The 25,762-nt window shown below is 44.1% G+C and overlaps 1 protein-coding gene across 1 annotated transcript in view; it reads right to left on the bottom strand.

The window, feature by feature from the left end:
• SYNRG (synergin gamma) overlaps positions 1-25,762 on the bottom strand; it is a 124,146-nt gene that overhangs the window by 74,146 nt on the left and 24,238 nt on the right. Inside the window, exons 3-7 of the mRNA XM_089673598.1 lie at positions 23,533-23,657; positions 22,818-22,948; positions 17,027-17,132; positions 14,923-15,034; positions 10,477-10,554 (exon numbers count right to left, since the gene is read on the bottom strand). Of these exons, the coding sequence (XP_089529724.1) occupies positions 10,477-10,554; positions 14,923-15,034; positions 17,027-17,132; positions 22,818-22,948; positions 23,533-23,657 (552 nt within the window). The remainder of the gene's footprint in view (positions 1-10,476; positions 10,555-14,922; positions 15,035-17,026; positions 17,133-22,817; positions 22,949-23,532; positions 23,658-25,762) is intronic.

Here is a 25,762-nt window from a genome sequence, read left to right as displayed (position 1 = left end):
ATGTGAGGCCCGTAATCTGCCTGCACCCTATGTCAAAAAATTTAACACACCAGCAGTGTGAAGAGACCTGAAAGTGGCACATGGCAGCAGAGTGTGGCGATGGAGACAGCAGCAATGGGAGGCCGTACAGGGACCATGACAGACTCTGGACTTGGCAGCAGCATGAGGAGGCGGTATATAGGGGCCCATGGCAGATTAGGGGCCTGGCAGCAGCTATAGGAGGCCCGTAATCTGCCAGCACCCTATGTCAAAAAATTTTACACACCAGCAGTGTGAAGAGACCTGAAAGTGGCACATGGCAGCAGAGTGTGGCGATGGAGACAGCAGCAATGGGAGGCCGTACAGGGACCATGACAGACTCTGGACTTGGCAGCAGCATGAGGAGGCGGTATATAGGGGCCCATGGCAGATTAGGGGCCTGGCAGCAGCTATGTGAGGCCCGTTATCTTGCAGCACCCTATGTCAAAAAATTTAACACACCAGCAGTGTGAAGAGACCTGAAAGTGGCACATGGCAGCAGAGTGTGGCGATGGAGACAGCAGCAATGGGAGGCCGTACAGGGACCCATGAGAGACTCTGGACCTGGCAGCAGCAGGAGGAGGCGGTATATAGGGGCCCATGGCAGATTAGGGGCCTGGCAGCAGCTATGTGAGGCCCGTAATCTGCCTGCACCCTATGTCAAAAAATTTAACACACCAGCAGTGTGAAGAGACCTGAAAGTGGCACATGGCAGCAGAGTGTGGCGATGGAGACAGCAGCAATGGGAGGCCGTACAGGGACCATGACAGACTCTGGACTTGGCAGCAGCATGAGGAGGCGGTATATAGGGGCCCATGGCAGATTAGGGGCCTGGCAGCAGCTATGTGAGGCCCGTTATCTTGCAGCACCCTATGTCAAAAAATTTAACACACCAGCAGTGTGAAGAGACCTGAAAGTGGCACATGGCAGCAGAGTGTGGCGATGGAGACAGCAGCAATGGGAGGCCGTACAGGGACCCATGAGAGACTCTGGACCTGGCAGCAGCAGGAGGAGGCGGTATATAGGGGCCCATGGCAGATTAGGGGCCTGGCAGCAGCTATGTGAGGCCCGTAATCTGCCTGCACCCTATGTCAAAAAATTTAACACACCAGCAGTGTGAAGAGACCTGAAAGTGGCACATGGCAGCAGAGTGTGGCGATGGAGACAGCAGCAATGGGAGGCCGTACAGGGACCATGACAGACTCTGGACTTGGCAGCAGCATGAGGAGGCGGTATATAGGGGCCCATGGCAGATTAGGGGCCTGGCAGCAGCTATGTGAGGCCCGTTATCTTGCAGCACCCTATGTCAAAAAATTTAACACACCAGCAGTGTGAAGAGACCTGAAAGTGGCACATGGCAGCAGAGTGTGGCGATGGAGACAGCAGCAATGGGAGGCCGTACAGGGACCCATGAGAGACTCTGGACCTGGCAGCAGCAGGAGGAGGCGGTATATAGGGGCCCATGGCAGATTAGGGGCCTGGCAGCAGCTATGTGAGGCCCGTAATCTGCCTGCACCCTATGTCAAAAAATTTAACACACCAGCAGTGTGAAGAGACCTGAAAGTGGCACATGGCAGCAGAGTGTGGCGATGGAGACAGCAGCAATGGGAGGCCGTACAGGGACCCATGAGAGACTCTGGACCTGGCAGCAGCAGGAGGAGGCGGTATATAGGGGCCTATGGCAGATTAGGGGCCTGGCAGCAGCTATAGGAGGCCCGTAATCTGCCAGCACCCTATGTCAAAAAATTCAACACACCAGCAGTGTGAGGAGACCTGAAAGTGGCACATGTTTGAGGCATGATTCATGGCGGATTTAGTCAGTTGTGTCAGGAACTGGTGGTTTGAAATCCAGACTAATCCACGCCTGATTCATTTTCACAAACGTGAGTCTCTCCACACTTTGGGTGGACAGTCGTGTCCTCCGCGGAGTTACAATACCTCCTGCCGCACTAAACACGCGCTCCGATGCCACGCTACTGGCCGGGCATGACAGCCTTTCAAGGGCAAATTCAGCTAGTTGGGGCCAAAGGTCAAGTTTCGTTGCCCAGTAGTCAAGGGGATTGTCTACCTCGGTTGGCAGGGTGCTGTCCAAGTAGGCCCAAGCCTGTTGTTTGAGCTCCTGCTCCAGGTCCACCTGATGCTGCTGCTGCTGCTGCGGCTGGTTAGTAGTTTCCTCACTGCGCTGGTGAAGAAAGCTACTCATCATCGACTGCAGACTGAGGCAGCCGCTGCTGGTGGAGCTGCCACTGCTCCTACCACCCCACCCCTCCCCTGCTGCCATGCCAGCGGAACGCGAGCGCACAGGGCCCACAGTGTCTGAGGATGGACGTTGGCGCACAAAGGCAGAGACCAACTGACTACATAGGTGGTTTTTATAGTACGTAATTTTGGCCTCCCTCTCAGCAGGTGTGAAAAAGGCCACCATTTTGGACCGGTAGCGAGGGTCCAACAAGGTGGACAGCCAAAAGTCATCCCTCTGTCTGATGGTTATTATTCGGCTGTCGCTACGCAAGCAACCGAGCATGCTATAGGCCATTTGTGCCAAGGAATGCGAGGGACTCCCTGCCTCCATCTCCACAGCATACTGCCACGGTGCGTCTGGGTCCTCTGTCTCCTCCTCCTCCTCCTCTACCAGATGCTCCTGCTCCTCCACTCCTGTCCGCTGAGTGGAAAAACCACCCATTTCACTCAATAATTCCTGAGCACAAATGTCCTCCTCTACCTCCTCCTCTTCTTCCTGTCCTGCCCCCACAGGGGTCATGTGGCGTTGAGATCTGTGCGCCACGTCTACCGCACCCTGACCAGCCATTGTTAACAGCATTTGTTCCAGGACGTGCAACAGAGGAATGACGTCGTTCATCCCATAGTCCTGCCGACTCACGAATAGCGTGGCCTCCTCAAAGGGCCTGAGCAAGCGGCAGGTGTCACGCATGAGCTGCCAATGGCTGACATCTAAGTTACACAGGGGAGTACCTTTATCCGCTTGTAACATCAGGAAATCGGTGATGGCCTTTCGCTGCTCGTAAAGGCGGTCTAACATGTGTAGGGTTGAATTCCACCTTGTTGCAACGTCGCAGATCAGGCGATGCTGTGGAATTCCGTTCTGCCGCTGCAGCTCAATGAGGGTGTTCTTTGCGGTGTAGGAATGGCTGAAATGCATGCACAGTTTACGTGACATTTTAAGGATGTCTTGCAGTGGGATGGTGGATTTTAGGAACCGCTTGACAACCAGATTGAACACGTGAGCCATGCATGGCGCATGGCACAACCTTCCTTGACGCAGAGCAGACACCATGTTCTTTCCGTTGTCAGTCAACATGGTTCCGATTTTTAGTTTGCGCGGAGACAGCCATCTGTCGATTTCTCTGTTCATTACACTCAGCAGTTCCTCCCCTGTGTGACTACGTTCGCCAAGGCATACCAGGTGCAGCACAGCGTGACACCGTTGCGCCCTGCACATGTGATATGCCGGTCGGGTAATGGGACTTGGCACGGGGGTGGCGGCTGAGGACACGGCGGAAAAAGAGGTGGTAGAGGCGGACATGCTTGCTGGACCAAGGACGTGCAAACGTGGAGGCAAAAGCGTCGTGACCTGTCCAAGTTGCTGGTGCGGCTGTGCCGGCACCACGTTCACCCAGTGGGCCGTAAATGACATGTACTGTCCCTGACCGTAGTTACAGCTCCACACGTCGGCGCTGCCGTGCACTTTGGCAGAGACCGACATGCTCAAAGACTGGCCCACCATCTCTTCTACATGTGAATGCAGGGCTGGCACTGCCTTTTGGGCAAAGAAATGACGGCTTGGCACTCTCCACCGCGGCGCGGCACAAGCCATCATTTCTCGGAAAGGTGCTGAGTCCACCAGTTGGAAAGGGAGGGACTGCAGCACCAGCAACTTGGACAGGAGGACGTTCAGCTTTTGCACCGTCGGGTGCGTGCTCGCAAACTGTTGTCTCTTGGATACGGATTCCAAGAAAGACTGTTGACGGAATCCGAGAAGAGGAGTAGCAGGAGAAGGAGCATCTGAACGAGCGGAAGATGCCAATGAGCGACAACTCCCCTCAGCAGAGGTGTTGGAGCCTTGACTGGCTGATAGAGGGCGATTGACGACGTCGGGTGACGGAGCAAGTAACGGAGCGGGTGATGGAGCGGGGGCTGGGGCAGGCAGAACCGCCGTATGTTTATCACGGTTTTCCCAGGCCACCGAATGGTGACGCTGCATATGCTGACGCAACGCTGTAGTCCCAACATGGGCCCCCTGGCCACGCTTGCATTTCTGGCCACATAGTCGACATACGGCTACGTTTACTTCCTCGGGCGGCTTGAGGAAAAATTGCCACACCACCGAGTAGGAAACTTTGCCCCCGCTACTCTTCACTGGCTGACTGCTACTTCCTCCGTGCGCACCGGCACCACTACTGGCCGTGGTGGTAGGCTGCAGTGGAGCTGGTGCTCTACTCCGTGGACGTTTGGCTCCACTGACACTGATGCGACCCTGCTGCTGTCTCCTGGGCAACCCACCGACTGTTTTGCTCGCTGCCAAGCTGCCACCCTCTTCTCCTGATGATGCGGAAGAAATTGCCTGATGACGACGAGGCTGCCAAGTGCGATCAACCTCCTCATCATCAAGTAGGGTCTCCGCCTCACTACTAGCCCCCTCGGCTGCGTCTGGGTCAGGAGACAGACCTGTCTCTAGACCGGCTACCGAGCCACTCTCCTCGCCAGTACTTGTTCGCTTGGCTGCTGAAAAGGCCGATGTCTCCCCCCGTTCCTGACCGCCCTCTGTTAGCTCTTCCTCACTGTACAGTGGGGCTGAGCCCACAGCATGCGATACTTCGCTTGGTGAGGGAACAGCAAAGGACAGGGGCAGGTAGAGGACACGTGATTTCAGTGGGCTTGGTCCCGGGCCATGCCAACTAACGGTTGTGTCTGACGTACCCACCGACCGTTGGCTGTAGGTGTCAGAGGTGACCTGGGAAGAGGAAGACGACCGAGCCAACCAATCAATGACGGCAGGGTTGTCGGTGGAGACACGACCGCTGGATGACACCGGGAGCACTGGCCTCTGGCTGCGAATACTGCTGCCTCGACCCCTTCCTCTGCTGCCACGTCTGCTCGCTCCTAAAACATTGCCTCCTCTGCCACTCCTCTGCATGTTGTCTGACATACTATTTAATTCAACGATTAGGTGTCCCTGAGTAACAATTCTCTGGCACTCAGTAACAATTCTGTCTGTCCCTGAGTATGAATTCTGTGGCCCTGAGTAACAATTGTGTGTCTGTGCAAGTAACAATTCTGTGTCTGTGCAAGTAACAATTTTGTGTCTGTGAGAGTAACAATTCTCTGGCACTCAGTAACAATTCTGTCTGTCCCTGAGTAACAATTCTCTGGCACTCAGTAACAATTCTGTCTGTCCCTGAGTAACAATTCTGTCTGTCCCTGAGTATGAATTCTGTGGCCCTGAGTAAGAATTCTCTGGCACTCAGTAACAATTCTGTCTGTCCCTGAGTATGAATTCTGTGGCCCTGAGTAACAATTGTGTGTCTGTGCAAGTAACAATTCTGTGTCTGTGCAAGTAACAATTTTGTGTCTGTGAGAGTAACAATTCTCTGGCACTCAGTAACAATTCTGTCTGTCCCTGAGTAACAATTCTCTGGCACTCAGTAACAATTCTGTCTGTCCCTGAGTATGAATTCTGTGGCCCTGAGTAACAATTCTGTCTCTGTGCGAGTAACAATTCTGTGTCTGTGCAAGTAACAATTTTGTGTCTGTGAGAGTAACAATTCTCTGGCACTCAGTAACAATTCTGTCTGTCCCTGAGTAACAATTCTCTGGCACTCAGTAACAATTCTGTCTGTCCCTGAGTAACAATTCTCTGGCACTCAGTAACAATTCTGTCTGTCCCTGAGTAACAATTCTCTGGCACTCAGTAACAATTGTGTGTCTGTGCAAGTAACAATTCTGTGTCTGTGCAAGTAACAATTTTGTGTCTGTGAGAGTAACAATTCTCTGGCACTCAGTAACAATTCTGTCTGTCCCTGAGTAACAATTCTCTGGCACTCAGTAACAATTCTGTCTGTCCCTGAGTATGAATTCTGTGGCCCTGAGTAACAATTCTGTCTCTGTGCGAGTAACAATTCTGTGTCTGTGCAAGTAACAATTTTGTGTCTGTGAGAGTAACAATTCTCTGGCACTCAGTAACAATTCTGTCTGTCCCTGAGTAACAATTCTCTGGCACTCAGTAACAATTCTGTCTGTCCCTGAGTAACAATTCTCTGGCACTCAGTAACAATTCTGTCTGTCCCTGAGTAACAATTCTCTGGCACTCAGTAACAATTGTGTGTCTGTGCAAGTAACAATTCTGTGTCTGTGCAAGTAACAATTTTGTGTCTGTGAGAGTAACAATTCTCTGGCACTCAGTAACAATTCTGTCTGTCCCTGAGTAACAATTCTCTGGCACTCAGTAACAATTCTGTCTGTCCCTGAGTATGAATTCTGTGGCCCTGAGTAACAATTCTGTCTCTGTGCGAGTAACAATTCTGTGTCTGTGCAAGTAACAATTTTGTGTCTGTGAGAGTAACAATTCTCTGGCACTCAGTAACAATTCTGTCTGTCCCTGAGTAACAATTCTCTGGCACTCAGTAACAATTCTGTCTGTCCCTGAGTAACAATTCTCTGGCACTCAGTAACAATTCTGTCTGTCCCTGAGTAACAATTCTCTGGCACTCAGTAACAATTGTGTGTCTGTGCAAGTAACAATTCTGTGTCTGTGCAAGTAACAATTTTGTGTCTGTGAGAGTAACAATTCTCTGGCACTCAGTAACAATTCTGTCTGTCCCTGAGTAACAATTCTCTGGCACTCAGTAACAATTCTGTCTGTCCCTGAGTATGAATTCTGTGGCCCTGAGTAACAATTCTGTCTCTGTGCGAGTAACAATTCTGTGTCTGTGCAAGTAACAATTTTGTGTCTGTGAGAGTAACAATTCTCTGGCACTCAGTAACAATTCTGTCTGTCCCTGAGTAACAATTCTATGGCACTCAGTAACAATTCTGTCTTCCCTGAGTAACAATTCTCTGGCACTCAGTAACAATTCTGTCTGTCCCTGAGTATGAATTCTGTGGCCCTGAGTAACAATTCTGTCTCTGTGCGAGTAACAATTCTGTGTCTGTGCAAGTAACAATTTTGTGTCTGTGAGAGTAACAATTCTCTGGCACTCAGTAACAATTCTGTCTGTCCCTGAGTAACAATTCTCTGGCACTCAGTAACAATTCTGTCTGTCCCTGAGTAACAATTCTCTGGCACTCAGTAACAATTGTGTGTCTGTGCAAGTAACAATTCTGTGTCTGTGCAAGTAACAATTTTGTGTCTGTGAGAGTAACAATTCTCTGGCACTCAGTAACAATTCTGTCTGTCCCTGAGTAACAATTCTCTGGCACTCAGTAACAATTCTGTCTGTCCCTGAGTATGAATTCTGTGGCCCTGAGTAACAATTCTGTCTCTGTGCGAGTAACAATTCTGTGTCTGTGCAAGTAACAATTTTGTGTCTGTGAGAGTAACAATTCTCTGGCACTCAGTAACAATTCTGTCTGTCCCTGAGTAACAATTCTCTGGCACTCAGTAACAATTCTGTCTGTCCCTGAGTAACAATTCTCTGGCACTCAGTAACAATTCTGTCTGTCCCTGAGTAACAATTCTCTGGCACTCAGTAACAATTGTGTGTCTGTGCAAGTAACAATTCTGTGTCTGTGCAAGTAACAATTTTGTGTCTGTGAGAGTAACAATTCTCTGGCACTCAGTAACAATTCTGTCTGTCCCTGAGTAACAATTCTCTGGCACTCAGTAACAATTCTGTCTGTCCCTGAGTATGAATTCTGTGGCCCTGAGTAACAATTGTGTGTCTGTGCAAGTAACAATTCTGTGTCTGTGCAAGTAACAATTTTGTGTCTGTGAGAGTAACAATTCTCTGGCACTCAGTAACAATTCTGTCTGTCCCTGAGTAACAATTCTCTGGCACTCAGTAACAATTCTGTCTGTCCCTGAGTAACAATTCTGTCTGTCCCTGAGTATGAATTCTGTGGACCTGAGTAAGAATTCTCTGGCACTCAGTAACAATTCTGTCTGTCCCTGAGTATGAATTCTGTGGCCCTGAGTAACAATTGTGTGTCTGTGCAAGTAACAATTCTGTGTCTGTGCAAGTAACAATTTTGTGTCTGTGAGAGTAACAATTCTCTGGCACTCAGTAACAATTCTGTCTGTCCCTGAGTAACAATTCTCTGGCACTCAGTAACAATTCTGTCTGTCCCTGAGTAACAATTCTCTGGCACTCAGTAACAATTCTGTCTGTCCCTGAGTAACAATTCTGTCTGTCCCTGAGAATGAATTCTGTGGCCCTGAGTAAGAATTCTCTGGCACTCAGTAACAATTCTGTCTGTCCCTGAGTAACAATTCTCTGGCACTCAGTAACAATTCTGTCTGTCCCTGAGTAAAAATTCTGTGGCCCTAATAACGTTTCTGTGGCCCTAAGTAACAATTCTCTGGCACTGAGTAACAATTCTGTCTGTCCCTGAGTATGAATTCTGTGGCCCTAACTAGCGTTTCTTTGTCCCTAAAGAACGATTCTGTGGCCCTCATTAACAAGTCTGTGTCCCTGAGTAATGGTTCTCTGTCCCTAAGTAACTTCTCTCTGTCCCCAAGTATTGTTTCTGTGGCCCTAACTCTGTCCCTGTCCCTAGTACAGAGCGGTCTGCCTCTGTTCAATGACTGCAGGCAAATGAAGATTTCCAAAATGGCCGCTATATATACCTCGACCATTACACAGTGCTGGCTGGCTGGCTGCTGATTGGCTGATGCGATCACATGTCGTTGAGGAATGCATTATGGGGCAGCGCGCCTTGTCTGCGCGCCTTCCCCGACATCCCCGCTCCGTCGCCGCACATGTCAGCCGCCATTTTCGGAAAAATTTCGATTCGCGCGTCCGAATTAGGCTGTTTTTCGGATTCGGCACGAATCGAAATTTTTCCGAAATTCGACTCGAATTCCACTTCGGATACTTCGATTCGCTCATCTCTAACAGTAACATTCAATCTATAAACTGGAATTAAGGAAGTGGGGTGTGGGGGGGGGGGGAATGCTACTTGGAGTATTCATATACACTGCTCTATGCAGAGCAGCTTTGAAAAAAATTCTCCCAACATTGACGAGTTGATTAAAAGAATCCAATATTAAAATAAACTAGTTACACGAAGAGTGATTTCTGGATAAAGTGGAAGAGGTCCAATAGCCTGAGATACCAGCCAAAAACTAAGGATTCACAGAATGAAGAAGGGTTATAGGGGGGAGGACCAGGTGGCATGTCTTCAAAAGCATTGCCAGAGCCCATTCACCTGAAGGGACCAGCCTATAACCCATGAAGATCAAGCTATTTTCCTGTATTGTACAATTTAGAAAAAAATGCTCCCAAACTTAAAAAAAAAAAAAAAAAAAAAAAAAAAAAAACACAAACATACAAAAGCAGTGTGCTTACAGTGAAGCACAAACACAGCCAACAGTGAAACAGCACATAGTTAACCCTTTGATCGCCCCATATGTTAACCCCTTCCTGCCCAGTGCCATTAGTACAGTGCCAGTACTTTTTATTAGCACTGATCAGTGTATTGGTGTCACTGGGGATGTCAGTGACACCAAGTCAGTTCCCCCCAGTGTCAGAATGCCCGCCGCAGTCCCACTACAAGTCGCTGATCGCCACCATTACTAGTAGAAAAAAAAAATTAAATAAAAATTCCAGTATCTATACCAGCCATTTGTAAACGCTATAACTTACACATAAAATCAATTAATTTACAATTCATTTTTTTAGCAAAAGACATGTAGAAGAATACATTTTGTCCTACATTTATGACGAAATGTGATTTTTAAATTTTTTTTTAACTGGACATGTTTAATAGCAAAAAGTCAAAAATATTGTTTTTTTTTCCTCCAGCAAAATTGTCGGTCTTTTGTTTATAGCGCAACAAAATAAATAAAACAAAAACACAAAAAATACACCGTACAGGCGATCAAATACCTAACCATTTCATTTGGGTGCAACGTTGCATGACCGCGCAATTGTCTGAAGGGCAAGTAGTTAAATAAGAGCTACGTTCTAGTTGTGGTAAATGTAAGTATTTTAATCATCTTTATTGACATTCTAGTAACTGCACGGAAAACTGTGGCAAAGATAAAATAAGGGATAGCCGCACTAACGGACCAAAAAATATTGTCACCCTATAGCAGATGTAACATTTCATACTGAAGCCAAAAGAGTGAATACTAGTACTTGCTGCCCTTTTGAAAAGGGCTGAAATTGCAGCACTATAATGGATATTGCCATAAAAAACAAAACACTTTTTAAAAGCGTTTTTATATTCCAGTTAGTTTGAAAACAAAACAACTGCAATAAAAAAATTAAGATGAAATACCTGGAACAAGACTGTCCTTGTAAATCCAAGAAGGCAGAATCGGGTCGGCTGTTTCACTTGAGAACATCCTAACGCCAACTGTATGGTAAAAAAATAAATAAAAAGCTATAAAATCAAACATTACAAACCACAATATAAATATTACCATATTTAAATGATTCTGCGTAACTATGCATTAAAAGTTCCATTGTGTCTCTAATTCTGTAAGTTTCTATAAACAAAAATATGTCTTCTCACACATACATGGTCATTAACATGTATGGTATTGTATGGTAGCTTTTTAGAATCTAGAATTACTGAACAAAGAACCACTATAGTAATAGAACCCATTTAATGCATAGTCGCTTTCCCATTTTCCTGTGCCTTTTTTATATTCTTTTCCACATTAACATGCATGCCAAGCTGATAAGTAGATGGGACCATCACAGAGGTTGGAGCAAACTACACTTCTCAAAAAAAATTAAAAGGAACACTTTTTAATCAGAGTATAGCATCAAGTCAATTCAACTCCTGAGATATTGATCTGGTCAGTTCAGTAGCAAAGAGGGTATTAATCAGTTTCAGCTGCTTCGATATTAATGAAATTAACAGGTGCACTAAATGGGCAACAATGAGACAACCCCCAAAACAGGAATTGTTTTCCAGGTGGAGGCTACTGACATTTTTTCCCTACTCATCTTTTCTGACAGTTTTTCGCTAGTTTTGCATTTGGCTAGGGTCAGTGTCACTACTGGTAGCATGAGGCGATACCTGGACCCTACAGAAGTTGCACAGGCAGGCCAACTCCTCCAGGATGGCACAGAAGGTTTGCTGTGTCTCCCAGCACCGTCTCAAGAGAATGGAGGAGATTCCAGGAGACAGGCAATTACTTTAGGAGAGCTGGACAGGGCTGTAGAAGTCCTAAACCCATCAGTAGGACTGGTATCTGCTCCTTTGTGCAAGGAGGAACAGGATGAGCACTACCAGAATGACCTCCAGCAGGCCACTGGTGTGAATTTCTCAAACCAAACAATCAGAAACAGACTTCATGAGGGTGACCTGAGAGGACGACGTCCTCTAGTGGGCTCTGTGCTCACTGCCCGCCACTATAGTGCTCGATTGGCATTTGCCATTGAACACCAGAATTAGCAGGTCTGCCACTGGCACCCTGTGCTTTTCACAGATGAGAGCAGGTCCACCCTGAGCACATATGACAGATGTGAAAGGGTCTGGAGAAGCCGTGGAGAACGTTATGCTGCCTGTAACATCGTTCAGCATGACTGTTTTGGTGGTGGGTCAGTGATTGTCTGGGAAGGCATATCCATGGTGGGACACACAGACCTCTACAGGCTAGACAATGGCACCCTGACTGCCATTAGATATCAGGATGAAATCCTTGACCCATTGTCAGACCCTACACTGGTGCAGTGGGTCCAGAGTTCCTCCTGGTGCATGAAAATGCCCGGTCTCATATGGCAAAAGTATGCAGGTAGTTCCTGGAGGATGAAGGAATTAATACCATTGAATGGCCCCACATTTGCCTGACCTAAATCCAATAGAACACCTCTGGGATATCATGTTTCAGTCCATCAGACGTCGCCAGGTTGCACCTCAGACTCCAGTAACTCAGTGATGTCCTGGTCCAGATCTGGGAGGAAATTCCCCAGGTCACCATCCATCATCTGATTAGGAGCATGCCATGACGTTGTCAGGCATGCATACAAGCACGTGGTGGCCATACAAACTACTGAGTACCATTTTGAGCTGCTGCAATGAAATTGCAGCAAGGTTGATAATTTTCATTTCCATCAAACAATGGGGCATCCTTACATTCCTAACCAATTACCCAGTCCATATCGGTATAGATATCCAGCATGATATTTTTCCTCATTGAGATCTGATGTGTTTTCAAAGTGCTCCTTTTACTGCTTCCCGACCACCCTATAGCAGAACTACTGCAACAGGGTGGCAGGAAGTAAGTAATAAGTCCACCTGCGCTGCCAAGTTTACAATATATAATATAAGAACAGCTGCCAACATCCAATCCTCACCTTTTAAATGGACATATAAATATACAAATAATCAATAATTGATGCAGCGCTGATATAATTAACAATAAAGTGGGTTTCAACCGTGAGAAGAAAGTGAATTCGGTGTTACACAGCCCGCACAACCTCGGCACACAGTAATTCCCTCTATAGCATATAAATGCTGTTTATAAATACAAATGCAGTCCACAGTAAATATAGATGCATGAACAAGTTTTTAGAGGACACACATGCTTCTGTGCTCGTGCAAAGTGGTAGGTGACAATCCTTGAATGGCTAGCATGCCCGCTCACCTTCCCCCTGCGACCCACAGGGGCCAAATAGCCTTACGGGTCACACCTTGACCCTATGCGTTATCTCCAGGTGCAAGACACTCTTCACTCTCCAGTACTCTCTCCTTCACCATCTGCTATTCCCCCTGAATAGGTACCGCTGTACGTGTATTCAAAAGCTCATGGGATGGTGATAATCATGAAACAAAAACACAAAGATCCTCCATAGTGCAAAACTGTATATCACGTTTATTCCATTTAAAAACCGCCAAGTTACAACTCACGTTTCAGCAGATGAAAAATCGCTTGTGACACCTCTCATGGGTGTACTGAGGCACTCTGGTGTAGCAAAATGGCGCCAACCCGGAAGTGCGTCACCACGTCACATCTACGCGTTACGCCACGCCCCTCGTAGCTTCGTCAGGAACTTGTTCATGCATCTATATTTACTGTGGACTGCATTTGTATTTATAAACAGCATTTATATGCTATAGAGGGAATTACTGTGTGCCGAGGTTGTGCGGGCTGTGTAACACCGAATTCACTTTCTTCTCACGGTTGAAACCCACTTTATTGTTAATTATATCAGCGCTGCATCAATTATTGATTATTTGAACAGGGTGGCAGGGCTGCTCAAAAAAAAAAAAAAAAAAAAAAAAAAATTATATTTTTTTTAAATCCAAAATTGTTGGTCTTTTTTTGTTTATAGCGCAAAAAAAAACAAAAAACACAAAAAGGTGATCAAAATACCACCAAATGAAAAAAAAAAACTCTATTTGTGGGGGAAAAAAAAAAAAAAAAAAGGACAATTTTATTTGGGTGCAGCATTGCAATTGTCAGTTAAAGTAACGTAGCGCTGCATCGCAAAAAATAGCCTGGTCAAGAAGGGGGGGTAAATCCTTTAGAGGGCAAGTGGTTTGAGCAGTTGGCAAGTGGTTTGAGCAGTGTATAATAATCAGTGACCAAGCAGTTTCAGCAACAGAATTTTCTATTTCTAGAACATTATACCCAAGGGAATAAAAAGGTGACTCTTGCAGTTAAACCTGGCAGTGTAGTAGCTACATAGGTCGTAAATACCCAAAATAAATAAAACGCAGTACTATATCTGGACAGAAAAAGAGCCTGAAAATATTGAACTGGTAAGGAGAACTAAAGTGGCACTGTTGAATTACTAAAAAAAAAAAAAAAAAAATGCATATACCAATACACTGTAAAAGTAACACTTTGCGCAAAAAAGAAGCCAGAGACGGTAGAAAACTATTAAAAGAAAAAAAATAAATTTTACCTTGCAGGGCAATGTCATAATGTGCTAGTATACATTGCATACTAAAACACTATGTGAAACATCCCTTAAAAAGAAGCCCTCCAGCGGCACTCTGTCATTACTGCCAGAGCTTCCATCTTCACTCAGTCCTTCTTCCAGGTTTGCAGGCAGCGGCGGCTTGAATGGCAGAGCTGCAATGATGCTACTCCTGTGCATGCGCAGGAGTCACTTTTTATGGCACACAGCTATGAAGGAGTGGCACGGGCATGCCGTTCCTTCAGAGCCCATGCGCTGGTCACCAAGTCGGGAAGAGTTGCGTCATCAGACACAAACCTGTATAAAAATATTGCAAATGCATAGTGTGCTGGATGCATTGGAGAAATATGGATCTATTCATTTTCTATGTCCACATTTATTAGAGTTGATGAAGCTTTTCAATGCCATAAATCTTGCAATTAGTTATCACAGAGTGTATCTTCTAATTGCTTGTGGTAAGTGTACAGAAAAGTATTTTCAAACTTCGTAATGACAAAGGATTTAATCACTGTACAGTATATGTGTATTTCTTCACTTCTTCTTGGTGTCAGAGAGTTTCACTATTAAAATTACATGCTGCAATTACTTGTTGTGTTAGCAGGAAGAAACAAACATTATCCTACATGTACAATATATCCATGCTATAAAAAGGGATCTAGGCCCCAATATTTCCTGGTCAGCAAGTTATGAGTTGAATGCCTTGCAAGAGTCCAAGAAGATGACAATTACCCATGGACATAGTAAAAACACACTACTTAAGATATCTGAATATTAAACAAAGATGCAGGAAGAGTTTTTGTTTCAGCCAATATGAACATAAAACATAACGATTTCTCGCCAGCATTACCTGGTTTCCTGGTATGCATTATAGGAGTTGGATGCATTTTCGCATCTCTGGAAAAACCGTCTAGGTTTCCTTTAATGGCTTCCAGTGCATCATCTCTATTTCTTTCAGTAGTCTGAAAAAAATTAATTAAAATGCTGTGAAATAAAACAATCACAATGTCTTTCAGATTATTTTATGGCAGCATATTTTTTAAGTATAAAGAGTATCAGATTAGAATTACAACCATTTAAGAGAATCTAGATATTAATTTCTACAGTGAAACAACTACGTACATTCCAGCTGCAATAAAAAGAGAAAAAAAAAAAAAGTTTTACAGCTCATCTTCGGAATAAAGCAGCCGCAGGCCGAGTAGAAAAGAGTGTCCCCTGCCTGCAGCTGCATTTCAGAGGCCCAACACCCCCCCCCCCAATAATGAGTCAAATCTATATATCTTTTAAAATGAAAACTCACGCTCCCCACTGATTGGAGAGCTCTGACTCAGCAGAGGGCTTGTCAGACCTTTTTTTTCCTAGGAAAAGAAATTGTATTTGCTTTGCATACCTTTTGTTATAATGCACCTGGAATGTACAGTATATAGCGGATTTAATCTAAAAAAAAGTGCTTACTTGTTCAGTAATTGACTCAAAATGTTTATAGTGTTAAAGTGCTTAAAATGTTAGCATGGCAGCCAAGCAAATGGCTAGTTAGCAATGAAAGCCTCCCCATATTTTTCTTTTTTTCTTCAGGAAAGGTTTTCTTTACAAACTGGCTCAAAATTGTTCACGATTTTGAAGATTGTCTGGCTCACAAATGTGCATCTAAATATAATCCTCAAGATACACAAAGAATATAAATCTACTTTATTTGCAAAAAATACATTTACAAAATCAGATTTTACCTTTTAAACACAGAATGTATATTATCACTGCTGCATGTAGCTTGTACAGGGAGCAGAGCTATGGGTAGGACCCAACAGTTCCACTCACTAAAGGCTGCCTGCAGAAAAGTAAGAAAACTAAAAAGGAGGGGGGCAACTAAAAGACCAGTTAGTCTGCACAAAGAGAAAAGCACAGCAGTGACTGGTCTTTTATTACAGGAAAGTGATGCAAGAGCTAAATTACTATACGGATCAGGAATGAATACAGGACACCAAATTTCACATCAGAATACAAGGGCTCTTATATTTATACATCATTTGTCTAACCCAGATTTCAGCTTTAGAAGGCAAGCATGACATTTACCAGAAGGTGCCTGCAACAACATGTAGCAAGTGGTTCATATGTAGTTTGCTCATAATCAACTGCGTATGGCTGAACTACTTACAAGATGGTAAGCCATATAAAAATAAAATCAAGCCGCTACATTTAAAATTTGTTTATGTGAATTAGACCTCTTTAAAATGCTGAACTAATGAAACAAGAAGATTTCATAACTGTAATGCAGGTTGATCGTGACATTGCATGGCATACAAAGTTGCGTTTTTTGGGAGTTTAGATTGGACGCATCTTTTTTGCATGCAGAACACTAAATTTAAGATGTTCTTTTAAATACTTTAATGCATAATCGTTAGCTCAAGGCAAACATCATTTGCACTGAAGGTCCACGGTATCTACTTTGTTATGAATATGCTTTGTCTCGCAAAGATTACTTGCTGTGCTTATGACATTCAAGGATACATTCTAAACGTATTTTCAGCTATTTGACTACAAAATAGTATACATGGCATGCTATGCAACTCCCCTCTGTTGCTTGTTCTCACTTTGATCTCTTGTGGAAGTAAAAAGCAGTGCTACACCAGTGCTAGTTCAAAACAGCTCTTAAACAATATACAGGACGTGTGAAACTTACATTTCCAAATTTCAATTATATATAAAATATTTACCAACATACACTGAATTATTAATCAAGGTTATTTAGACAACAAAAAGTTGCTTTGAATACCAAGTTTTGAAGTTTATTTTTTCAGATAATACCACCCCCTAACCAAAACTACTCTAAGCAGAAGGCACAGTGCCGAATGATTTCGCAATGTGAGTGAAAGACGCAGAACTTCATCAAAAAATGAACACTATGGGGAAATAAACCACCACCACCACCAATATCTATCTATAAATGTTTCACTTACTTTGGGTTTTACGCTGCTTAGCAATCGTAACTTCTGCTTTTGTTCTTCAAACTGTCTTCTCTTTCTTTCTTCCTCTAACATTTTTTGCTGCTGTTCAAATCGCTTTCTAAATAATAAAATGCAGAGAAGAAGAAAATAAGCATTACATGCACATTTACCAAGAGTAATATATGACAGGCAAAGTATTTAGAAAACATCATGGGAAAAAAAAAAAAAAATGCACAAATAATCAAAATGACAGTATGTAAAATTAGCAAAACCATACAAAAATATGGCTGAAAAGATTGTGAAACATCAGAGATCAATTCCTAGCTTTTGGTTTTGCCCATGGTAAAACCAAAAATGCACAGATTAATATAAAAAGTGACGAGTCAAAAATATTTCAGAAAGATGCCAACCATCTCAACATGTATGAATGCCACAGCGGTGTTGCTTTGGGTAATATTAGTGTTATGTACCCACATAAACTAAATACCCCAGATAGAGATCTGTTCAGTGGGCAGCAGACAAGACTACACAAGGAGGACATGGTTTTGAGTGCTCACTAACAGATCTTGTAAAAAGGACAAGTTCACTTTTTGTAAAAAAAAATTAAAAATGATTGTATTGCAGCCTTTTTGAAGCATTGCACCTGCAATCAGATCACAGGTGCAACGCCAGGATCCTGCAGACTCTCAGTAAGAGGTCTCCCTGTACCTCCAATATGTGCAGGCAGTATCAAAAGACTACAAGAGCACTCACCAGCACCCTTGAAGTTCAATGACTGACATTGACACAATGGCTGAGGGAACTTGTAGTCCAGTTAATTCACAGGAAACTGTGAATGAATGAGGCAACTGTGTGGGCAGAGCTGTCACAAATCAGGGAGCGCTGGGAAGTGGGTCACTAGGAGCATGTTACATCCTAAACATGGATGTAACATGCTTCTAAAAAGGTGAAATTAACCTTTAACTACTTGCCCTCCAGAGGATTTACCCCCCTTAATGACCAGGCCTCTTCTTGCTATTCTGCGCGGCACTAAAACACAATATATTGGCCAATTATTTGGTAAAATATAAAAGATGATGATATGAGACGTAAAAAGATACCAAACATGACATGCTTTAAAACGGCGCATGCCCCATGCAATGCCAACAAACTGCATCCATTTTTAAATATCCATAGGCAACGCTTTAAAAGCCTTTGCAAGCTACCATTTTAAAATTTATAGAGGATATCTAGTGATAGAGTTACTGCCCTTGATCGGCCGTTCGTGGCGCTAACTCATATGCATGGTGCAACCGCTGTTTACATACTGGCACAGGGTCAAAGCTCGTGCATACACACGGGGGGGACGCAAGGGTGCTTTTTTTCTTTAAAAATAATTTAAAGAAAAATCAAAATAAGTTACACGGTCCCTTTGCTTTTTTTTGGATAATTTTTAATGCCATCACAGGGAATGCAAATATTCCCTATAACGTCAAAGGGAAATTGTCATATATTCTTTTTTGTGAAATCTGGGGTCCATCAGACTCTAGATACAGTGAAGGAAATAAGTATTTGATCCCCTGATGTTTTTGAATGTTTGCCCACTCACAAAGCAATGATCAGTCTAAAAATCGAATGGTAGGTGTATAGTAACACTGAGAGACAGAATAGCAACAAAAAATTCAAAAGAAATGCATGTTTAACAAATTATGCACCGATTGATTTGCATGTTCATGAAGGATATACGTATTTGATCCCCTATCATTCAGCAGGATTTCTGGGTACCAGGAGTCTTTCATACAGGTAACAAGCTGAGAATAGAAGCAGTCTCTTAAAGGGAGTGCTGCTAATCTCATTTTGTTACCTGTATAAAAGACACCTGTCCACAGGAGCAATCAAACAATCAGAATCCAAATTCTCCACCATGGCAAAGACCAAAGAGCTGTACAAGGATATCAGGGACAAGAGTGTAGACCTACACAAGGCTGGACTGGACTACAAAACTATAGCCATGCGGCTTGGTGAGAAGGTGACAACAGTTGGTGCAATCATTCGCAAATGGAAGAAACACAAAACAACTGTCAGTCTCCCTAGGTGACATGCACCATGCAAGATCTCACCTCGTGGAGTGTCAATGATGATGAGAACAGTGAGGAATCATCCCAGAACTACACGTGAGGATCTTGTCAATGATCTCCAGGCAGCTGGGACCACAGTCACCAAGAAAACAATTGGTAACACACTATGCCAACAAGGACTGAAATCCTGCAGTAGGCATCATCCTGGTATAACCAAAGTCCAGTGATGTACCAGTACGTTGTTGGTCTTTGCTGGGTATATACAGTATGCTGGGATTTTTTTTTTTATGCATCCTGTGGGCTGAATGAACACAAGAGAAGAAATCTCTGCCAGAAAAAGTGTGTGGTATTCCCACCATTAGAATATACCGCCCTGCATCCACCCACTTCTAATGGTGAGCACACATTAGGTCGCACGGTGCCACACGCACCAATTCCAAGATTGTACAAAATGTCTAAATAATGGCATGCTTGCATAAAAATTGTACACGTATAAGTGGTACCCCATATGGAAAAAGGATGACACCAAGTCCCAAACTATCTTGCCACTGCTCCCCATATAGTCTGGGCATCCGGGGGGGGGGCTCCACGTGACTATCTTTTCCCTCGTAAATCTGAAACTTATATGTATAGCCTGTTGCCCTCTCACAAGTCTTATATATCTTGACCCCATATCTGGCACGCTTGCTGGAGAGAAATTGTTTGAATGCAAGGTGGCCAGAAAAATTAATGAGGGACTCACCACAGATTTTTTGCTGGGGGAGTATAGACATCTGCAAATTTGTGGTTAAGGTGATTTATGAGGGGCCGAATTTTGTGGAGCCGGTCAAATTCAGGGTCACCCCGAGGACAACAGAGCGTGTTGTCGTTGAAATGCATAAAAACACATTCTACTCTCATATCTATGCCTGGCAATGATAGCAGAGAACATGGGCATATGATGAATCAGGTCTGTGGAACAATACAACCGCAATTCATTTTTTTTAGTAATGCCCATGCTGAGGGTTAGGCCCCCCCCAAAAAAAAAAAAAAAATTAAAAATTTGAAAACCATAATGGGTTTCCATGCGAATGGTCTGGCAAGGTTTGAATTTGGGTTGGCGGCAATAAATTGTTGTGCATATAAATTGCTTTGATCCACAATCAATGCATACAGATCTTCTGTGAAAAAAAAAAATCAAGGGGAGTACCGTATTTTCCGGCGTATAAGATGACTGGGCGTATAAGACGACCCCCTACTTTTCCTGTTAAAATATAGGGTTTGGGCTATACTCGCCGTATAAGACTACCCCTCTTCCAACGTACACCAAATAAAAAAACATCAGATGTATGGTATTCCAATGATGGGGTGCTATTCCTCGCTCTGCCACCAATGATGGGACACTTTTCCTCCCACTGACACCGATGATTAGGAATAGTGCCAATAGTGTTCCAGCATGGTGCTGCTGCACACTTACCGGCCGCTCTCTCACTCGATTTTCACGGGGCAGCTTGGCTCCGCCTCCTCGCCAGTAATTGGCCGCCTGTGTGCCTTTCCTGAGCTATAGTTCTGGCGCCCAATCACCGGTGAGGAGGCGGAGCCGAGCGGCCACACGGACATCGAGCGGCCAAACAGAATGAAGGAGCAGCTGCGCTTCCTGGACCAGATCGTCGTGGGACCGGAGCCAGGTAAGAAACAGCAGCCCCCTGCCCGCCCCTGTCCTTAGTGTCTCTTTCGTTGAAGAAGGGGGGGGGTGGCACCGCGCCGCCCCCCGAAAAAGTGCCGCCCTGACACCAGCTTGCCGTATACCGGCGTATAAGACGACCCCCGACTTTTCAGAAGATTTTCATGGGTTAAAAAGTCGTCTTATACACCGGAAGATACGGTAGTTAAATTGGCTGTTTACACCTGAATTCCGGGTTGGGTAGTGAATGGGGGGGGGGGGGGTACGGGTGCTGCAGAATTTGGGGGCTGCCAATCGGGATTTGCGAGCACATCTGGAAGGAAACTAGGGGCTCTACAGCCCTGTGTGCGAATTCTGGGTGGTTGCAGGACAATACTTGTGTTCGCCACCGCAGCAGCTTGTACTGCACTTATGGGACTCACCACATCACCAAGTGATACTGCAGTGCTGGTATGTGAAAGACCAGGATGTACTAGGCCGCTGGTGCTCGCCAGTTCACCAAAAGGTGGAGCGGCACTAGTACTGGCACTCTGCTGCAAATGAGAGTCATCAAAATTTACCGGATCGCTGCTGTTTTGTGTACAAATGTATCAAGTGACAGTGACCTACTGACACTGCACTTGCTGGGGGAGAAGGGGCGGGGGGGGGGGGGGGGGGTAAGCACAGGGGCTAAATGCAGGTGCTGGCAGGTGCCAGGCTGATACCGCTATTGCTGTGTTTTTGGGAAGACTATACTAATGTGAATGCTGGTATAGTGCTGAGCTGATCAAAGATTTACTAGCAATGGAAGTTTATGGTGTATGAGCATGTTCCTGACCACCAAGGAGTTAAATGTGATTACTGGTGTACTGAAGGGCAATCTAATGCTATCTGGGAGGGGCGTGAAAACCATGGGAGCACAAATGACATACATACATACATATAGTAGTGTGTATGATTTTGCGCACCCGTGCCGCCCTGTAACAGTATTTCTGCTTTAGGGCGGTCAGGCAGCAGTTAAAGAAGCGGTTTACGTTACGTTAACTGACAGTTGGACAGTCATGCAACGCTGCACACAAATTTACTTTACATCCTTTTTTTTCCCCCCACAAAAAAAAAAATAAAAAAAATTTGCTATTAAACATGTTCAGTAAAAAAAAAATGTAAACAAACAAAAAAAAAAAATTTCAGATTTAATCGTAAATTTAGGCCAAAAAAAAAAATCCCTATACGTGTAAATTAATTGGTTTACATGAAAGTTATAGCGTTTACAAAATGGTGGTATAGATACTGGAGTTTCTTTTTTTTTTTTCCTACTAATAATGGCGACGATCAGCGACTTTTGGCGGGACTGCGGCGGGCATTCTGACACTGGGGAGAACCGACTTGGTGTCACTGACATCCCCAGTGACACCAATACAGTGATCAGTGCTAAAAAAAAAAAAAAAAAAGCACTGACACTGTACCCCACGAACGCGAATGGCGGTGTAGGTAGAGCTCGTGCACGCCCCCTACCTGGAAGCAGTATATCTACTATAGGGCGGTCCTTTCAGCAGGGGGGACACACACACGCACACACGCACACGCACACACACGCTGCCAGTGCTGATATTTTATTTCTGGATGTGCTACTGTAGTTACTTTTCTGTGGTGCTTATCTTCTGATTTAAAAAAAAAAAAAAATGTACAAAAAGTAATTTTAAAAGTAGTAGTGGGTAACCAAGCAACTAGAAATTTCAGAAGAAAAGCTACAGCAGTCCCTTTATTTCTCTCTAAACAGACTTGCTTTAAACATTCCAGGATACTAGAAGGGAGATCACCTCTATCCCCCAAAAGATTCCTGACTTTGAACCATCTCCACAGCTATAATTCCAAGTAATATTGAAAAAGAGTTCCTCAGTGGTTTCCCCAAATATGTGGAGATAATACAGATCTGTATAAAACCAAGTGCCATAGTCACTGAGCAGGGATCACCTAGAAGTGAAAAGGCTCTCATTGATGATCCTCTCATCAAGAGGTCTGCACAAATCTGGAGAGCTTAAAATATAAACAAATATATATAAATCACTTTAGTGAATAAATGGTACTAAAAAAATCCACTTACTGTTGTTCTTCAACATACTGCTTCTGCATGTCAGGAGTGTATGCGGGGGCTGCAGGAGCCATTCCCAAGTAACCAGCTTGACCCATAAAAGTAATTGGTGTTGCTTGCATATGGCCCATAGGTATTCCACCCTGCAAAAACAAAGATGCTTCACTTTCCAAGAGAATACACATTGGGGAGGTCAGGTGGAGGTATAATGTGTATAGTTGGGGTGTTCCTTAGATCACTGTATGTGTAAGCTGGAATAAAGTGGTGTACTGTACAGTCTTAATTCATTATATGACAGATGTATGCATACCTCCACTTTGTCATATAGAAGACATGTCATCATGTCATCATCATAGAGTGCATGTAAAATTCAAAATACAAACTTTAGATATATTAAGGTTTTTGGTTTTAATATTGGTACATCTATTAAAATGTTACCGTTTTAATTGTCTGAAGATTAGTTACTCTGAGCAGCTAGTTTTGTGATGTACACACATCTGCCACACTGAACAGTAAGAAAGGAGACACATTTTACTTCTGGTTCAGCAATACAGCTATGTAAGCTCTTCATTTGCAGCTGGCTAACTAGGCAATGATTTAGCATCATCACTTTTGTGATCACAGTAGTGATCAGGATATTATACAGTTAAACCATAAAGTAGTAGTGTGCGGCAGAAATCTAAGTCACACAATGCACTAATTCCAACAATATCAGCCAGATATTTACCTGTATGGACATCGCTGCTTGGGGAATCTGAGGACTATATCCAACTGCCATCATATTTGGAACATTTGTTTGCATCACGGGTACTATGGGAAATCGGGCTGTTTGCTGTTGCATTGGTATCATTCCTACAGCAAAAAGAACAGTCAGATATATTACTTCTTACAGCTGTGCTCATTACAAACCTAAAATGATGGATACCACTACAAGAAATGATTGCCCATAAATTTACCACCAACTAATACACATTGACAAGAGAGACACCTATATAATGGCTGCTTAAGACAGGACAGAAATACAAACTACTCTGAAGCTTACAAGAGAACCAAATAAACTTTTGTACTTGCATTTCTGCAATAGCCTGTAGACACGAGTCAATGGTCGAGAAAGAAGAGCAAAACAAAATACATTAAAAAAATGTTGCCTAGTTACCAGGAGCGGACTGACAACGCATGGGGCTCCCGGGCAATAGGGGATCATGGGGCCCCTGTGTCCTTGCCCAAACTCAAAAAAGCCTATGAAAAAGGTACCAGGGGCATCTCATTGGGCCTCCTAATGACCCCGGACCCTCGGGCAGTGCCCGAGTTTCCAAATGGTCAGTCCGCCCCTGCTAGTTACAGCATTGTGCAACGATAAAGTTCTACCATACTATAGGATTAGTGGCACTTCCTGTAGCACAACAGGTTTTAAATGTGTAAACATGCCTGCAGTACACATGGGTGTACAGAACATACAGGGGTTAGACAAAAATATGAAAACACTACATAATTTGCAAGTGTGAAAGTGACAATGTTTCCTGTTGAAAGCGGAAATGATGTAACATTCTTTTGCTTTCGCTGTGTGATGAGACACCTAGGTGGTATTTAAGCACTTCTCACCCGCGCTATAGCAAATTGTGCCAGTGAACGATGAAAGTCCCGCCTGGCCATCAATCTGTCACCAGCTGTGTCCATATGACAATTGTAAACAATAAGTTGCTTTGATTCTTGCCACATTGTTACAATTGTATTAGCTGTGATTGATCACATGATGCAGACAGGGTCAATAACAGCCCCTCTGCACGATGTTATTAGCTATGACCGATCATAGCCAATCACAACAAAACAAACTGAATGAATCCATTTCATTCAGTAAAATGCTTGCTTATAGCAATGAAATGCATTGATATAAGGAATATATATATATATATATATACAGTCATGGCCGAAATTGTTGGCACCCTTGATATTTTTCCTGAAAATCAAGTATTTCACACAAAAAAGGTATTGCATTAACACATGTTTTGCTATACACATGTTTATTCCCTTTGTATGTATTGGAACAAATATAAAACAGAGGCAGAAAAGCAAATATGACATAATGTCACACAAAACCCCAAAAATGGGCTGGACAAAAGTATTGGCACCCTTAACTTAATATTTGGTTGCACACCCTTTGGAAAACATAACTGAAATCAGTCGCTTCCTATAACCATCAATAAGCTTCTGACACCTCTCACCCGGAATTTTGGACCACTCTTCCTTTGCAAACAGCTCCAGGTCTCTCTTATTGGAAGGACACCTTTTCCCAACAGCAATTTTAAGATCTCTCCACAGGTGTTCAATGGGATTTAGATCTGGGCTCATTGCTGGCCACTTCAGAACTCTCCAGCGCTTCTTTGCCATCCATTTCTGAGTGCTTTTTGACGTATGTTTGGGGTCATTGTCCTGCTGGAAGACCCAGGATCTTGGACGCAAACCCAGCTTTCTGACACTGGGCCCTACAGTACGACCCAAAATCCTTTGGTAATCCTCAGATTTCATGATGCCTTGCACACAGTCAAGGCACCCAGTGCCAGAGGCAGCAAAACAACCCCAAAACATCATTGAACCTCCACCATATTTTACCGTAGGTACTGTGTTTTGTTCTTTGTAGGCCTCATTCCGTTTTCGGTAAACAGTAGAATGATGTGCTTTACCGAAAAGCTCTATCTTGGTCTCATCTGTCCACAAGACGTTTTCCCAGAAGGCTTTTGGCTTACTCAAGTACATTTTGGCAAACTGTAGTCTTGCTTTTTTATGTCTCTGTGTCAGCAGTGGGGTCCTCCTGGGTCTCCTGCCATAGCGTTTCATTTCATTTAAATGTCGACGGATAGTTCGCGCTGACACTGATGCTCCCTGAGCCTGCAGGACAGCTTGAATGTCTTTGGAACATGTTTGGGGCTGCTTATCCACCATCCGGACTATTCTGCGTT

Source organism: Staurois parvus, unplaced genomic scaffold, assembly GCF_062004578.1.
Source record: "Staurois parvus isolate SC_StPar_1 unplaced genomic scaffold, SC_StPar_1.0 ptg000142l, whole genome shotgun sequence".
Taxonomy (NCBI): Eukaryota; Metazoa; Chordata; class Amphibia; order Anura; family Ranidae; genus Staurois; species Staurois parvus.
Note: the sequence above shows the minus strand (reverse complement) of the source record. Positions and strands in the feature narration are given on the sequence as shown.